This window comes from Centroberyx gerrardi, chromosome 6, assembly GCF_048128805.1.
Source record: "Centroberyx gerrardi isolate f3 chromosome 6, fCenGer3.hap1.cur.20231027, whole genome shotgun sequence".
NCBI classification, from domain to species: Eukaryota; Metazoa; Chordata; class Actinopteri; order Beryciformes; family Berycidae; genus Centroberyx; species Centroberyx gerrardi.
This window is the reverse complement of record NC_136002.1, coordinates 19,755,164-19,772,629: the sequence shown is the minus strand read 5'-3', so window position 1 is coordinate 19,772,629 and position 17,466 is coordinate 19,755,164. Positions and strand designations below refer to the sequence as shown.

Below are 17,466 nucleotides of genomic sequence, written 5' to 3'. Positions count from 1 at the left end.
CACACACTTTGCAGTTGGAAGGATGCAAAGGCAACCCCACCTCTCGATCATAATTGTTCTCTGCTTCTTTCAAACATACCAGATGTTAGATCAATGTTATTGCTATGCTTATGGTTTTATGTTCATTTCCCTTTGATGTTATAGCTACAACAGTATTGGCATTCTATGTTGAATTGGTACTCGTGAGGAGAGCAAATAAACACACAGGGGGAGGCCACATCAAAGTCCAGTGGCAGCCTCCACAGCTGTAGAGGCAAAGCCTCTAACTCTGTTCTAAAGAAGTATTAAACTGGGCAGAGTCCAATTAAGTACAACTATCAAAAGAGATTAGTATGGAAAGAGATTAGTGCCAGCAGAGATTGTATTGGAATTGCATACATTTTGTCACGCTCATATTCAACAAACAAAGGCTTTGTAAGGCACAATTTGAAATTGAATGAAATAGCTTGAGATTTAATGTGATCCTGCTAACAGAGAAACAAACAAACAAACAAACGGCACCGAAAACATAACAACCTTGGCAGAGGTAATAAGACTCAGTATTTGGCTGAGGAAATGATAGGTACAGTTCAGTCAGCCACATATGGCTCGTGGTTAGCCAACAGCAGCCTTGTAGGAGGTAACTTCCTTTCATGTCGTAACTTGGGGGAAGTAAAAAAAAAAACCCTTATCCACAGATGTGTGATCTGAATTTGAAACTATAGCCAAAAGTTAAATACTGTAATAATCACCTTAAATTCCAAGCCATTACATTCAATCTCAAATTGTGCCGTGCAAATTACATTTTTGAAATAATTTATTCAACAAATTGTTGTTTTTGTTTTTTTGTTTAAATTCAACAGTTCAGTCTGAGCATGACAAATTCAAATGTATGTAATTCAGTCTCTGCTGGCACTAATCTCTTTCCACAGGGGCAGGCGCTCAAAGACACAAGTGAAAATAAGTTAGCTTTCTATAATCAGTACAAAACACAATGAACAGTCTAAAAATCATCCTTGCGCTGTAGGCCTTTATACATGAGTAGAGAGTTTTTTTCTTGGCATTAAATCTTTATTCACAATAACACTTATAAAACAATGACACATTCAAATACAATGTTTAAGTGCAGTAAGAGAGACAAAAACAATATACAAATAGGAAAATAGAAATGATAGGTACAGAGAAAACTAGTAGATAACTGGTATAATCTCAAGTTACATGTGTAGGCCAGCTCTGGTGTAGGCCAGCTCTGGTGTAGGCACTACACATCTCCGCCCCTTTCTGTGATGTCAGGCTGGGGTTGCCTTTACCTCACCCGAGGAGCTCGGAGAGATTAGTCTCTTACACACACCGAGGGCGCGGCGGAGCATCGTGCGTAGCTGTGCACAGGGACTTTGGGTCACAATCCGAGAATAGGCTATTTAGAAGTTACTCCTGCCTTAATAACCAAATTACAGAGGTTCTCCCAAGGCAAGTCTTTTGTTTGTAGGGTAGGTAGGACAACTTTCAGGGCGCACAATGGCTGAGAAGATAGACATGGAGGGGAAGACATCCAACGGCGAGGCGCACCTCGACGAGCCGGTGGCCAACGGATTCAACAGCTGCAAGAAGAGCAGCCCCGAGCCGCTGGGCCAGCGGGTGAAGAGGATAGTGATGGCCAACCTGCTGGTGATCCTCACCGTGGCCGGGGTCATCATCGGTGTTTTTATTGGACTTGGTGTGCGCAATATGGAGCTGAGCAGGACCCAGATTATCTACATCGGCTTCCCCGGCGAGCTGCTCATCCGGCTGCTGAAGATGATCATCATCCCCCTGGTTGTGTGCAGTCTGGTGTCCGGAGCGGCCAGCATCGACCCCAAAGCCCTGGGCAAGCTGGGCGGCTGGGCTATGCTCTTCTTCCTGGTCACCACCTTGATCGCCTCGGCCATCGGGATTGTGATGGCTTTCATCATAAACCCGGGCTCGGTCACCGGCACGAAGCCCAAAGTGGCAGGCTTGGATGACGACTTGCCCCAGCCGAAAGACGTGATCGACTCCTTCTTAGATTTGATCAGGTGAGTCAATTAGATAGTGACCTAAACCATTCTAAAAGAAGTCACCTACCAGCGCGTGCTTTTTGCCCCATGACCCCCCACCATCTTCACCGCAATAATGATAGTGACATGCTGAGTTCTACATGTGGCAGAACCCCCCCCCCCCCCCCCCCCCCACACACACACACACACTAGAACATTAATGTCAATGATTTCAAGTGCAGCTCTCTATATGTAAAGTACTATAATTCCTCATTGCCTTCCCGCAGGCTCGCGCTGGCCTAAAACAAGAAGGAGTGTCAATCTTGCAGGATTTGGCAACAAACATGCCAGGTTTCAATTAAAGACACAGGACCCTCTGACCTGCCTGGTCAGTCAGATAATTTGCCTTCCAGACCCCCCAAAATGTCAGTCTTATGTCAAGGGGAAAATAAGTCAAAGTACTAACGAGGCGACACATTTCGCTGTGTGGTTAATTCCTGAGTTGGTCTACCGGCTGGTTGCTGTAAGGAGTAGAAGCAGTTGCATCAGCCCGCCCATGTGTTCACTTGTAGGGTTAATTCCCCGCGGCGGAGTCACGGCCCGCTTAAACGGGAAGATCACATCTATCTTATTCTTCAAATTGCATACCCATGAATCAGTTAAATCTAATTTCGTTAATTTTTCACATTTCTCTTTACAATACACGCATGTGGTGCTGAAACAGGCACGTGTAAGAAACATCCGCAAGAGTTGGGCGGGTGTGATTACTGGAACATACAGTCCTGTGAACTTCCTCGGACAGCCCCCTTAAAATAAAAAAAAAAAGGCCCTTTCTTGCCTCTCAATGTTTTTGCTAACAGAGGCGATGAGGAAAAAATCCAGCACATTGCGTTTTTTTCTTTACAGTGATTTTAGTGGGTTGTATGGGGGTTGAATGAACACATAGGCTATTATGTTTGTCTGGTAAAAGCATAACTATTTACTACTGTTGCATGTTTTTTGGGCTACAGTCAGCTTCGGCTACCCAAACTCGCCATGATACTACATATTTTCTGAACTTCAACTATAAAGGGAAGCACATCCAGTGCCACAAGCTTATTGACTCATTGACTGAACAAATGAGCTGTCAAAATCCTCCTCTGACACATCATCACACATTTCATTAACAAATCTCACAGGTTCCATGAGAAGGGAAACCAGATACATTTGTTTCTCTCACTTCACCCCTTCATACCCAAATCATCCTCTGCCCCAGATAAGCGAGGCTATTCAATAATTAGCTTAATAGGAGGTGAAGTGTATTGAATCGAAACCTTGTGTAATTAATTGGCCACACACTGACACAATTTCAGTGGCAATGAAAACCTTTTCTGTTGCCATGGTCTGAGTTGTAGGAGCCAGGGATGTTTTCCCTCGATAAGATTAGAAAGTGGACTAGATTTAGTGGGGTTAACAGAGTGGCCTTTGTTGAAGTGTGCTGAGAGTCTCTGATTTACTCCATACCGCATCCATGCTTAGCTCATTTGGTGTCTTCAAAAAGTGCCTCTGGACAAGCAGTTTTACAAGTCCGCTTGGGTCTGTTTTTAACTTTTTGGGAGGGGTTAACAGGTGTGTTCCTGGTTGTCTTGTAGGAATGTTTGCCAGAAGCACACAGAGCAACGAACTCTTTTCCACTAGCCTGCAATCCACTCAACCCTGCTGCGTTGGCCTCCGCAATTTTGTCTGGTTTAGCTTAAACATTCTTCTGAGTGCTCAGTGCTATTTTCCATGAATTGTGGGATTGTGTAATTTTCAAGTCATAATGTTCAAACCTCCCTCTTCCTAAACCAACGTGACCCAATCCTGGCAACTCGTACTAAAAACATTTCAAACTGCTCAGAGACCGATTGGACATGCAGAGGTAATGGGGCAAAATGTATCCATTCACAGGTTAATATTTTTACCCCATTGCCATCAGCAGCTTTTACATATCTACAAGTTGCAACACATTGGTCTGGGCTATAAAACTGAATGGGTAAGAAGCATCTGGTTCTGTTCATGCTTAATGCTTGGAATGAAAAGTAGCTTTATAAAGACCCTAATCAAAGACCATTTACTTCTAGACTCAGTCTGTTTTGGGAAGGCCTTAAGATCATGATCTCACTGCATTTGGCTAGACTGACTCCTTTTTAAAGCTAATGAGGAAAATAATTTTGGTCCCGTGCAGGACACATGTCCCCACCACCAGGCCCACACACACACACACACACACACCCACACACACACACACACATCCTTCTAATAGGGCAGCAGGCATGACTCGTGTGTCTCATTAGAGCGAGCCCTCTGTCGGTGTCCTGGTTAGTTTTGACAACAAAGACTGTGAGGGAGTTTGACTGAAGGGCTGTTCATCAAAGCGGAAAGATGGCCTGTTCTTCATGCAGACACACTCCACACACTCCATTTTTCTTTTCATCTGTCTTTGTCTAACACACACAGACACAGACACACACACACACAGCAAAACAAAAAACACAACCCAGCTCAACACATGCAGTTGTAGACATGTGGGAAATAAATATACTCATGCCTTAACATGTCGGCAGATTTTACCTGCAGTGTTGTGACGTGAGTGCGTCAGTTGATGAGCCAAAGAGAGGCATGGAACAATGTTTTCCTTTAACCTGGGTCCAAGCATGCCATTGGAGCCACTCCCCCACATCCTTGTTGACGTTTCTTATCTCCTGCCTTTGTTTTTTTTCCACTTCGAACCATACTCTGTCTACAGTCACAGGTGTTTGCCTGGTGTTTGCAGGTGTGAGCCTGTGTATTTACTGCCAAATCCTAATGGAAATGGTGCCATGCTCTACCCATTGAGCTTTTCCCGTGGATAACTGGCCAAACGTAGATGATATTTCCAGGGCAGCTACAATGAAATTTGATAGTATAAAAAATTCAGCTATTCATTAAAAAAAAACAGTAAACATCAGGTTTTGGTGTCAGCCCCTCAGAATTGGAGAACAAGGACTTCTTTCTAGACTCACAACATTTAACAATCATACATCTAACGGTCTAAGAGTATAGAGGGTGGATGTTTTATCCTATGGCATTTTTAGAATGCCTCGTCCGTGACGTTGGCAACGTCACATAGCTACCTACGCCTGGCAGGTAACTAAACACTAATTGAGGAAGAAGTAAAGTATTTTAGTAGGTGTGTTGCATCAGCCAAGCCCATAACTCTCCCCAGCTCCTCTCCCATTCCATTGTGCCCAGGTTTTATCTCCTTATCATTCTGTCTGGATCCCTTCCAAAACCAGCTGACATGGTTACAGACTGTTAATAGAAAAGGAGTAAATTCCAGTCACGCACCTTCAATTGTTCTTGAGTGTGAAACTAAGCATTTAGTGCATTGCAGTGGATCTGTTGTACTGACGTCTTGTCCCCAGATCCGGTATGACCTGCGTAATATGTGGTGTAACAAGACACCAGGAAGGCGTCAGAGTAGTTTGCTTGCCTTGAAAGCTCAAATAGTCACCAGCCATACGGAACACTCCCACTTAAAATCTTGTGACAATGACACGTGTGGTTTGTTGTCATGCTAGTCTATTCATGTAGGTGACACAATGTCTATGTGTTATTCTATTGCCCAACCAATCTTGAAATAGAATGCTTAACATACAGTATATTTAGCCTACTGTACACATTCCATAGAGGCACACTATGGGCAAGGCTAGGCCGTCAACAAACGAATCTTAGCTGGGTTCAGCTGTGAAAGGGAACATACCAAATTTGGGTGTGTTGTGGTGATGGTTGACAGAAAAAACATAGATTATCAAAGAAGATTATGTTTATGTGCTTAAAGAGAAAGAGACCAGGAGAAAGTGAAGACAACACTGGCGTATTTGGATATTGTCTTTGTCAGTGGTGGTATGCTATCACTGAATGAGTTTTTTATTTTTTTTATTTAGATATTATGGCTGTGCCAGGCATCAAGTTGTAATTAAACAGTGTATCAGGAAACGGAAGGGGTGAGGACATAGAGGGAGAGGTTTGTTCAGGATTCAGTTCTTTGCCAAACATCCAGGCCTGACCCAAGTGTTAAGGCCAGCTATTCTTAAAACATGGGCCAGGACACAATATGGATCGCAGGCCTTTGTCTTGTAGGATCACACATTGCAAGAGTATGTTTTAATGAGATGAGGATGAGACTAAATTGACTGGACTGAAAAGGTTTAAAAACCATTGCTTTAGGTTAAAGTCATATCAGGCAGTTAAAAAAAGTGATCTCTACTAATACATTTGAAAATATAAATATAATGGCACAGGTCTACCCCTGACTAAAAAGCCTGAAAGCCTTTTTTCACATGATGTTTAATCCTGATGCACTGTGGTTTCCAAAGTGAGAGATACTTGGAGTGAATAAACAAATCAATGAATGAATGGATAAGGAGCTCCAGAAGTTAATCCCTCATTAGTCTAAATCCATTACAGAGAGCTGGGCTACATGGGGTTCATAGAGTTCTTGGGAGATTTGATGTGAGGCTGGACCTATGTACCCATGTGTATGTGTGTGTATGTGCATGTTTGCATGCTTGTGCGTGCTTGCTAGTGAACATTGAACAGCGCAACAGCAATTTAGTGAGTATGGTAATCCAAGCCAGCAGCATCGGGGGCATAGAAAGACCAAAAGGGGATTAATAGTGAAATTCTCTCAGCTATTTCCACATGATCGACCTCGTGGTTCTGTCCTCGTGAACCACCCACTGGTGATAAAGAAGAATAGATGTACTAGTAGAAATGGCAGTAGAAGTATTATTGAAAATGCAAAGTAAAAAGTAGGACTATGATACAGAGTTAGTTTGTAGCTGATTTACACTTTCCTACATCATGTCCAAACAATCCAAACTTCGTCAAAACCAAAAGGAGCCAACTTCTGTTATTACAAAGCCATTGTCTTTTAACAATGTCACTTTGCTCTCTGTGTTCATGCAAGTGTTCAGCGTTGCTCTGTGCGGTTACATGGAGAAAGGAAGAACAAAACAAAGCCCTGAAATAAACACTTGCTATCATGTTCTTCAGCACCCAAATATGTGGACTCTCACCCTCTTTTCTCACCTGTATCTTTTTCATCTGGATTCCTAAGTCAGTTGTGAACAGAAATTAAATACGTTTTTTTTCTCTCCACAGAAACATCTTTCCCTCCAACCTGGTGTCTGCTGCCTTCCAATCAGTCAGTATCCCATCCTGATTCTACAATTTTATTTGATTATGACATCATTTTATTAAACAAATATTTAGATGATATTATAAATATTTACTGATTTGGCTACACTGATCATACTATCTTTCTCTCCGGTGTAGTATGCAACCAGCTACAAGCTGGTTACCAGGAATGTCACAAATGGAACCCCAAGCATCACAGTGGAGAAGGTGAGCAGAGTGAAGGGCCGGGGTCACATTGCACACATAAAGTGGGACATAAATAGGCCGCATAACATGAGGTGCCACATTGTTTTTAATGCATGTCTGTGTGTGTCTAGGTGCCCATTGGTACAGACCAGGATGGTATGAATATTCTGGGCCTGGTGGTGTTTGCCATCGTGTTTGGTGTGGCTTTGAGGAAGCTGGGAGAGGAAGGAGAGATCCTTATCAAGTTCTTCAATTCCTTCAACGAGGCCACCATGGTGCTGGTCTCCTGGATCATGTGGTAAGGGTCTTAGAATAAGGAACACAATGAAAAATGTTGGGAAACGAGTTGAGGATGTTCAGTGAGCATGAGGGGCTTATGCTTTGTGCTACATTCCTTCGCAGTTTGTGACACTATCGATTTAAAGTTCCCATAAAATGAACTCCCATTACCAATACTCACTTTTTTCTCTCTCCTGTTCTCTCCGTCCCTCTACAGGTACGCTCCTCTGGGTATCATGTTCCTGGTAGCTGGCAAGATTGTTGAGATGGAGGATGTTGGCACACTGTTTGCCAGCCTGGGGAAATACATAGCATGCTGTGTGATTGGACATGCCATCCATGGCCTCCTAGTGTTGCCAGCCATCTACTTCATCATCACTAGGAAGAACCCCTTCACCTTCCTGTGGGGGATATTCACTGCCCTGGCAACTGCCTTCGGAACCTGCTCCAGGTAACGCAAACGCACTACTCCTTATTTCTCACGCACACTTTTTTTCTGTCATTCCCTTTCATACGCTCATAACCCCTTTCCTTGTTTCTTCAACCCACAGCTCTGCCACCCTGCCCCTGATGATGAAGTGTGTGGAGGAGAATAACGGCGTGTCCAAGCACATCAGCCGCTTCATCCTGCCCATCGGAGCTACGGTCAACATGGACGGAGCTGCTCTCTTCCAGTGTGTGGCCGCTGTTTTCATCGCCCAGCTCAACGACATCTCTCTCAACTTCATCCAGGTCTTCACCATCCTGTAAGGCCTATAGATTATCGCTCTGTGCTCATGTATCCACACATACTTTGTCTCTAAGCTCTCTCTTAAAATAAAACTGAAACACATCTTCAGTCTCACAATTGGACACAATACTCAGACTCACAACTGAATTCAGTTGTAACTTGCTTATCAACTGGTTCAATACATTTATACTCTCACTTTTTGTGCATTTGCACATTTACTACAATACATACAGGTTCCTCAGTGATTTTTTTGACTTTGCAAATGCCATGTATTCCTTAATCTGTTCTGTCAGTGTCTAACTGTGTCCTCGTCTCTCCAATTCTGTTAGCGTGACAGCCACAGCATCCAGTGTGGGAGCAGCAGGTATACCTGCAGGTGGTGTGCTGACTCTAGCTATTATCCTGGAGGCAGTAGGATTGCCCACCAATGACATCTCTCTCATCCTGGCGGTCGACTGGCTTGTGTGAGTACACAACCTTTTATATTTTACGTGGACCCCAGAGCAGCTTTGGTGCTTTTGCAACACCTAATGGACAGCCAATCCCATGCTCCCTGACACATGTACTTCTCCATTTCTGTCCATTTTTATGCATAGATGTGTTGGGCAGTTTGTCACATGCCACATGACCTCAAAATAAATGTCATCTCCTCTGTCTTTCCTTAGTGACCGTACCTGCACAGTGCTGAATGTGGAGGGCGATGCCTTCGGAGCCGGGCTCTTGCAGTACTTTGTGGACCGCACATCCAAACCAGAGGAAGGGGCAGAGCTGAGCGAGGTCAAGCTGGAGGAAGACCCGACTGCTGCCGCGCCCGAACACTCGCCGCTCATCGGGAAACGAGGTGGGAAGGGTGATGCAGAAAGCGCCGCCACGCCCCGGTCTGAAAAAGAGTCCGTGATGTAAGCAAGACGCTGGCATCATCAATGACCCCCTCGCTTGTTTGACCCCGCCGGTTTGAAACCTGAAGCCCCTGTCCCCTTTCCCTGCATCCCGCCCTGAAGAAAAGTGAGTGGAGAGAGGCCCAGACGGACTACCACTCAAAGACGAGCCCTCTCTCCTCTCAACATGCAACTTTTCTGGGAGGGGGAAGATAAAAGGTAGAGGGTGAAATTAGAATTAGAATTGTGCACATAGACTTTTCATGCTTTTTTTTTTTGTTTTTTTTTGTTTTTGAGGGACAGCATTTCAGAGCCCTCGTTTGGAATCATTTACCTCTAAATGTTTCTTTCATTATTTCCTTGTTTCAGCATCTTGTCATTCAGAAGAATAGAACCTTTTCTGTGTGTCAAACTTTTCTTTTTCAGTTGCGCCACGCCAATGTTTCTCTTACGTGCATTGCTTCTCTCATAGTGGGAAATGGTGACGAAAATGTTCACAAGATTATATTTATACTATTCAACACACCAAATGAAATTGCATCCTCTGTATTGTCCAAAAGCTGAATGAAGGACCTTTTTCTCAAGGACTCTAAATATAACTCCACACACGCACACACACACACACACACACACACACACACACACACACGCAAACGGATTGACCTCCAAGCACTTCTGCCTCTCCAAATGGACCTCAGTGCTATGGCAGGCTGCGTAACCTCAGGTTTAACTGTTGCTTAAAGACTGTCCTTCAACTTCTCCTCAACCTTCTGAGACCAAAACTGACACAGCAAAAAGGAACTAGATCATTTAACTCCTAACGAAACCCATTGAAGGTTCTAGGGAGATTTAGCCCAATATTTACCCAAAGTCGTTGCTGTATGGAGGTCCCAGCGTCTTAGCAAAGCACAAGTGGGTTTAAAGTCGAGAAGGAAAATTTGTTTTGATTTGGAAAAAAAGTGTTGTGTGTCTACATGATGTGGTGTGTAAGGAATAATATTCCTTCCACTGTAAGGCTATTTCTACATTGTTAAGTGGCAGCAGTGGACTGTGCATACATGTTTTGACTGTTAAGGCCTAAACACCTGGAGGATACAGGTGTCACAACCTAAGACATAAATATTTATGTTTTGGCTATGATAAATAGTCACAACGCAATTTCTTTTTTTGGGCTATACGCCGCCATGTAGGTTATTTTTATTTTCTTGCCTCTAATTTTTAATTATTTTATATGTTGTATTTATTTCTGTAATCAAACAGCCCAAAGCAGATTTTAGCCAATGGTTTGATCATCACTGCACTGAGTGTAGTGAGGTCAGTTTTCTTGTTTTAGTAACTCCAAATTGGCATCTTACTAAAATGTTTTTTTTTTTATTGTTTTTTAATTTTTTTTTTTTTTTTTTTGCCAGCTATCATGTTGTAATCATTGGTTGGTGAGAGCTTTTTATTCTGTTGACTTTTTCTTGGTCTTATTTTCAGTTTGTGTATGAGAGAGTCTAGACTGTGTGTGTACCATGTGGTTCTGTTCAGTGATTTCTCTTGCAGTTTGTTAAATCGGTGGGCAACTCGGGAGAATGTGTGTCGTAGCTGTGATGGTATGTGATGGATAGTGTTGGTAGAAACCTAGAGAGAGATATTTTCACATGCAACATATACTACCAGTCAAAAGTTTGGACGCACCGCATTTTAGAGTATAGTGAAGACATCAAAACCATGAAATAACACAAATGGAATTATGCAGTGACCAAAAAAGTGTTAAACAAATTCATACATAGGCATTAACTTCACTATTTATATTTGTCTAAGAAACACATTTCAAGCATTTAAGCATAATCCTTTAGATCAAAATGGCTTTAAGATAATGAAAAACATAGTACATTCAATCAGGTGTGTCCAAACATTTGCCTGGTAGTGTAGATTCAAGTAACACTTCAGTAACATTAAAGTTGCACTATTAAATGTTTATTTGATGTTATCGTTTCCACCCTTATCATCTTTGTTAACTGTTCAAAGGTACACCAACTGACTGGGGCATATGCTTTTTACACACTACAGAATGTATCAGGAAAAAAAAAAAGGGTTACAATGAACTTTGTCTTTTATCAGCTTTACATTTTGTTGCTTTTTAAAGATATTTGCTCTGTCAGTAATTGCAGGTTTGAGGTCTCTTACAATTTCTGTCATTACTACATCCTCATACATGAGTGTAAAATGATAAGCCTTGCCTCACAATAGCTACTATTATGCAATTTCCACCCTGTTAAGCAGTTTTTTGTATTTGTTGGTGCAAGGCTGTTAAGATGGTTATCATTCCATAGGAGTCTCAGATGGTTCACCGTGTGTGTGTGTGTGTGTGTGTCTGGTTGGAGCGTGGTGTTGGTGTCGAGTGTAAGAGCATGGCTGCAGTGAATGACTTGATCACAGAGGTACTAGGCTACATGTGTTACAAAGAACTTGTTGGTTACAATCTGAATGTACTCTCTTTTAAACAATAAATGCTTTTTTTTTTATTTGGATGCGCCCCTTGGCTGTTTATTACAACTTTCCCTCCACTGGGTGTTTTCATACATTGCACATGCGCAGCACGAGTCATGTAAACCAGTTGTGAATGAATGAGCTCCCTATAGCTACACATTCTTGGTTACACCCAGTCCACTCCAGATGACATTCTTTGATAACATACTGGAGGGCAGGAATCTTTAAACAGGGTTCCCATGGGCCTTGCAAATCCTTGAAAGTTTGTGGATTTGAAAAATATAAAATAAGGCCTTGAAAGTTATGGGGAAAAAATGGATGGCCTTTCAAGTACTTGAAGTAAAACGTAGCACCCAAATTCATCATTATGCCTCATGTTTCTCCATTCGAGGATGAACACTTCACATCCTGAGGAAAATCCTGTGATATGGATTTGAATTGATTTCACCAGGATTTCTTGAGCTTACAAGCTCACTAGTAAAATATGAGGCCTCTATAGTGTCTAATTTTGACCAATGTCATGTTGTACCCCAAAACATGCCAGTTTTGAGTCCTTGGTTTTCACCAAACAAGTCACTGAAAAGTCATTGAATTTGATGTACAAGTGAGTGTAAGAACCACTGATCTATAGTATACTTTGTTGAGTATACCTATGAATAGGAAATTCATTGACTTTCATCACAAGACTAGTCTCTGGGAAACACGTGAGCTACATTCCTGTGATGTAACATTCCTGTTTCTCCTGTCATAAAATGTTCCACGTCCAAGGCTCCTGCCATATGGCTGAATAACTCACCCATTCCTTGTTCCCTTGACAGTGGGGACAACATAGCATACCAAAATCCACAGAATATTTAAGTGTCTTCTGCCACCTAGTGTCCAAAAAGTATTGCAACTTGTATTGCATGTCTAGTCACTATGAATTTTCCAACAGTCCTAAAAGCAAATGTCCTATCATAAAATCCAAAAAATAAGAGACATGGCACTGTTACAACTCCTTTATTTTCCCAGTTTATGAAATGGAGCAACACCTTGACACATCATACACAAGTAATAACACTATAGGAAAATATGTGGTTCCCCAGAAGTGCTGGTGTTGTGTTTTATGTGTAATGTCTCCTTCAAGACATTTTCTTTAAATATTCCACCAAATTAAGAAATTTACATTTCAGTCAATACAGAACACATGCTCAGTAGTAACACATCATACATAATCGAGCAATGGGTTGATTTTTAATGGTATGTTTTCAACATAATACTAACACCTCATCCTCTCTAATTACCAACAATGCCAGATATTGATGTAGTATGTTTGTGTACTACAGCTGCCAGGTACCAAACGGCATCCATGTACAGTAACATTCATACATGAATTGTGCAAATCTGAAAATAGAAAGTGAATCAGTGCAAAACAATGCAACACACTCATAATAATACTTCATAAAACATCTTTTAAGCAAAACCACTCATTTAACATAGATAACTATTGTACAATACCTTAGATATTGCTTCAGATAATGTACATTGCAGCTTTCAATGAGATGCACATATCATTTTAGATTATTTGCAGTCAGTGTTTATCACCTTTACAGCAGTCTAAATCTTTACACTGTACAACACATTAGGTCTTTACACCATCTGGTACCATGTCGATTTCACACAAGAAATGTAGTCGTTATTTTGGCACCATATTAGATCCCTGGCCATTTCTTTTGGGCTGGTGTCCAAGAGATTGGGTCGAGGCTGGATTTGCTGTATTGTTAGGCAAACAAATACAGCACAACGTAAAAGGGCCAGTGAGTCTCTTGTCATCCTCTCTCATAACTTGCTTCTGTCCAGCCTCTTCTTGGCAGGGTTGGGGTACTGGGGGTTCTCGATCACCCCCTCCCCGAACTTCAGCTCCAAGAAGGCGCGGTGGTTGTTGGGGCCGTAGGCAGTGATGCCGGCAAAGGGCATGGGCACCAGCGGCTGAAGGAAGTGCTCCGGGAACTCCACGTCTTGTTTGTGCTCCGTCCATGTGTCTTTGGTCATGACGCCGTTCCGCGGATAGAACGGCCACAGATCCACATGGAGGTGGTTGGCCTCGCTGTACTGGACCCGGTAGAAATCCCCCTCCACCGCCCGCTCCCACACGTAGCCGTTAGCATCCACCAGAGAGCCCGAGTCCAGGTTCTTCAGGTGATCGCAGTTGGGTACGTCCTCCAGGTAGATGCCCAGGTCCACATCATAGTCCCACGGGATGATGTCTTGATGGCGGGCGGCGCCCAACAGAGTCCCTCCCTCCAGCCAGTAGCGCACACCGGAGCTCTCCAGGATGTTGATGACGTACTTGGTGGTCTCCCGGAGCGCCCGCAGACAGCAGGGTGGGGTCCAGCGCTCCAGGTAGAGGTAGTCCGGGGTGTCATCTCGCACGGTGCCGAAGCAGCGAGATGTCTCCTTACTGCAGCCGTGCCACTGCTCCTTCCCGTCGGGCAGCCGAAGACGCTTAAGCCCAAAGCTCCTCATGAGCCTCCCCGTGGCCTCCTTCAGTCGAGTGTCGGCCTTCCACTGGTTGTGAGCGGAGCTGAAGAGGGGTCGGTGGTTCGCGGAGAAGCAGGGGCTCTCCAGCAGCTTGACCTTCCAGCTTCTCAGGGAGGTCTGGATGAAGAGCGAGGAGAAGAGGGGCCGCCCCAGAGGCACCGACAGGTTAAAGAGGTCCTCGGTGCGGATGAGGACCACCGCGTCTCCCTGTAAAGCCGTACACACACTCCCGCTGCTCCCAGATGCCGCCGGCGAGTAGGTGGCCGTCCACTCTCTCAGGCTGACCCGCAGGTGGAGGCACTGCACGGCGGATCGGGCCAGCACCGGCGCAGCCACCAGCCTCACGGGGCCCCCGCCCTCACCTTCCAGCTCCCTGATCAGCCTCTCCACAGCCCGGCCCTGCTCCAACTCCACTCCGTCAGGCACCAGCAGCACGAATTCCGTCTGGACGTGGAACTCCGGCCTGTGAGCTTGGGGCGGCTGGTCGGGGCTGGGAGAGAGCACCAGAAGCCGAGCCCCCTCGGGGAGCGCCAGGGGAGGGTAGGGCGAGGTGTCCGCCACAGCCAGGAAGGGAAGCTCAGGCCTCTGGCGAAGGAAGGAGGTAGCCACGTCCCCGACGTAATTCTCAAAGTTTTCAAACTCCCGAAGGAGCACGGTCACGCGGGGTCCACGACCGTTTCCCTCAACCCCGACCCCTCCAGGCCCAGCCAGCCCGCCGCCGGGCCCCACGAGGCCCCCTAAGCCTCCCCCGAGACTGGAGGCCGGTAGGGCAGCCCTCCTGGTGCCCCTGCCAAGGTCTCTCCGCTTCTCCATCATCTGCTGCTGGGCCCGGGACACATAATAGAGAATGAGGAGGTTGAGGATAATGGCTCCGGTTAACAGGCCCTGGCAAAAACTGACACGCATGGCCCCTGGTGTTTACGTCCCACTTTGTCTCAGGAGTAGAATGGCAAGAGGAACGCTCTCTGAGCGCTATGGTTCGACTTCAGAAAGCCGGTGGTTCTTAGGTCCCCATGAGTGTAGTACTGGAGAGGTGAGTCTCTCTGCTGAGGGTTCAAGACAAGCTGTAGAAGACAGGGAAAAAACAACATGAACACAATGAAATAATTCCAGTAATGTAGTAACTGTATTTTGTTTTTGATCACAGACTGATCTGTGCAGACAAAGATATGCAGATGCTTTGACTGTGACAAATGGCAAGAGGAGATTGGGACTACAGTGTTGATATACAATTTAAGAAATTGTCTGGATTACCCTAATTTGGCCATGGCCAGTAGATGGTATCCACTGACTTTAAATTCCATTCAAAAGCCTAAAGAAAAAAATATTATGTTAACCTTAACTGTGAAGCTTCACTTCTTGTGGCAGGCTACCGGTGTCTAAATGTGTGGGCCTATACAATAGTCTAAACCTGCATATGACATGTAGCCATCTGGTAGCTGCATTACAAATCAATAAAAACGGGCTGGTAAAATGCATGGCCATAACTCACCTTAGTTTTGTTTTATTTTTGTTTCTTTACAAGATACCGAGTCGCCAACCCCAACCCATCGCATCGTGCACAACGTTATCAAAAGTAATCTATGTATTTCTGTTTTCATGATAATCTAAAGAGCTGCTCCATCTCAGCCAGCTCTGGTTACAGAGGAGCAGTCCTGGCTAAGTGGCTAAATCGGGAGCAGAAAACACTGACATGAATCTGTTTTCTTAATACTTGGGCGGATGTGCATTAAATCGGCTCTCCTAAATTCCGAGAAAGAAATCGCAAATTTCATGGCATGCACAACGCATCGTAGCATTTCCTTTTCCATAGATGTGTAGTTTAACGCAGGCTCACCAGCACGGATTTACCATTGTCAAGATAGCCGAAGAATGATCTAGACTTCCAGTCTGGGATTTTCAGAATAAAAGTCTCCATAACAAGCGATTGGATAGGAAGGATTACATTCACTCAGGAGGATATGTATTCCTATTGTTCACATATTTGGAGACTGAAACACAAAAAACATCCTACTTCAGTGAACTTATACTTTCAGTTATTCTATCAATGTCAAACTTAGAAAAAAATCAACATGTTTGAAAATTTGCATTATCATTGTTATGATTATGATTATGATTATTAGCCTACTAGTAGTAGTTGTTGTGGTTGTGGTGGTATTATTTATAACAGTTGCAAATGATGCCCTGGGTTTTATATCTTGATTAGGAAAGCACATACCAGACAAGCCAGAAATGCTGTGACTGTTATAAATGTCAATGTGGAAACATCTAGAATGATGCTACGGTTTTGTCAACAGGGATAAATCCTATCCATCTAAATTTGAAAAAAGAAATGCAAAATCCCTCATGTTCACCCGCCCACACATACAAGCACCAAATGCTATCAAAGATATTTAATCAGCACAGATGTCCATTTATTGGTGGGGTTGGAAATGTTACATTACTAATTTAACCCTTTATAGATTATTGATTACCTGGTAATTGCAATCAGTAATGTGATCTACTGGACTACTTAATGCAACATAATTAGACTACTTTCAAATACTTTTATGTGACCTAGCCAGCAAAATCCAGAGAATATACAGTTATACAGTTACACAAAAGTATATATTAGATAGATTTATAACAAACAAATAAATTAACTAGGCTATGATAATGCTTGTTTGGTTGTGAACTTTACAGTCTCACTATCTAAATGTCTTCTCCCATTCCACCATATTTCTTATTAATCCAACAAGTAATCACCTAATTTTCAAAAGCTTATTAAACCTGATTATTGTGTTTTTCACAGTGACTATACCCGATTACAGTTGCCATTTTACCTTTTATATATTAAGATGGCTGCAGCTCAGTTACATATAAACCATCAATCCTTGATTCTGTTTATTGTACTTGTTAGGTGAATATAGACAAATTAAATATAATTATATTTTACTATTTCATTTTTATTGGGATATGTTTATCATAACATAAGAGCATTCTAATTGTAACTGTGTTCATCATTGCAAGCAGCGCCCTCAATCACAGCGACAAAACAATTCATGGTCTTCTATCTGATTTCAGTAACTACAGATATACCCGGGGGACCTTTATTCGGAAAGGTAAACCAGAAACTTGATTGCGGACAATTATATCTCACTTCACGGAACCAAACCCTTGGCTGCTCACAAAATGGCAGGAAGTGGGCCCCCCTTGCGACATG

General features: G+C 43.4%; 2 protein-coding genes across 2 annotated transcripts; one reads left to right on the top strand and one right to left on the bottom strand.

The window, feature by feature from the left end:
* Positions 1 to 1,336: 1,336 nt before the first annotated feature.
* On the top strand, positions 1,337 to 11,779 carry slc1a5 (solute carrier family 1 member 5). Its single transcript, XM_071912153.2, has 8 exons — positions 1,337 to 2,033; positions 7,161 to 7,203; positions 7,335 to 7,403; positions 7,514 to 7,680; positions 7,879 to 8,112; positions 8,213 to 8,407; positions 8,721 to 8,855; positions 9,057 to 11,779. Exons 1-8 carry the CDS (start codon positions 1,498 to 1,500, stop codon positions 9,292 to 9,294), a joined length of 1,617 nt encoding a protein of 538 aa, XP_071768254.2. The 5' UTR covers positions 1,337 to 1,497; the 3' UTR covers positions 9,295 to 11,779.
* Positions 11,780 to 13,207: 1,428 nt separating this feature from the next.
* fkrp (fukutin related protein) lies at positions 13,208 to 15,958 on the bottom strand. The gene is made up of 2 exons (XM_071912161.2): positions 15,757 to 15,958; positions 13,208 to 15,328 (listed from the first exon to the last, which is right to left on the bottom strand). Exon 2 carries the CDS (start codon positions 15,168 to 15,170, stop codon positions 13,563 to 13,565), a length of 1,608 nt encoding a protein of 535 aa, XP_071768262.2. The 5' UTR covers positions 15,171 to 15,328; positions 15,757 to 15,958; the 3' UTR covers positions 13,208 to 13,562.
* Positions 15,959 to 17,466: the final 1,508 nt, after the last annotated feature.

Excerpts from the sequence above, each read along its gene's own strand:
- fkrp (XM_071912161.2), bottom strand. The coding sequence starts at position 15,170 with ATGCGTGTCAGTTTTTGCCAGGGCCTGTTAACCGGAGCCATTATCCTC.
- slc1a5 (XM_071912153.2), top strand. The coding sequence starts at position 1,498 with ATGGCTGAGAAGATAGACATGGAGGGGAAGACATCCAACGGCGAGGCG. Across the intron at positions 2,034-7,160 it reads TCCTTCTTAGATTTGATCAG|AAACATCTTTCCCTCCAACC; the intron begins GTGAGTCAATTA and ends TTCTCTCCACAG. Across the intron at positions 7,404-7,513 it reads CAAGCATCACAGTGGAGAAG|GTGCCCATTGGTACAGACCA; the intron begins GTGAGCAGAGTG and ends GTGTGTGTCTAG.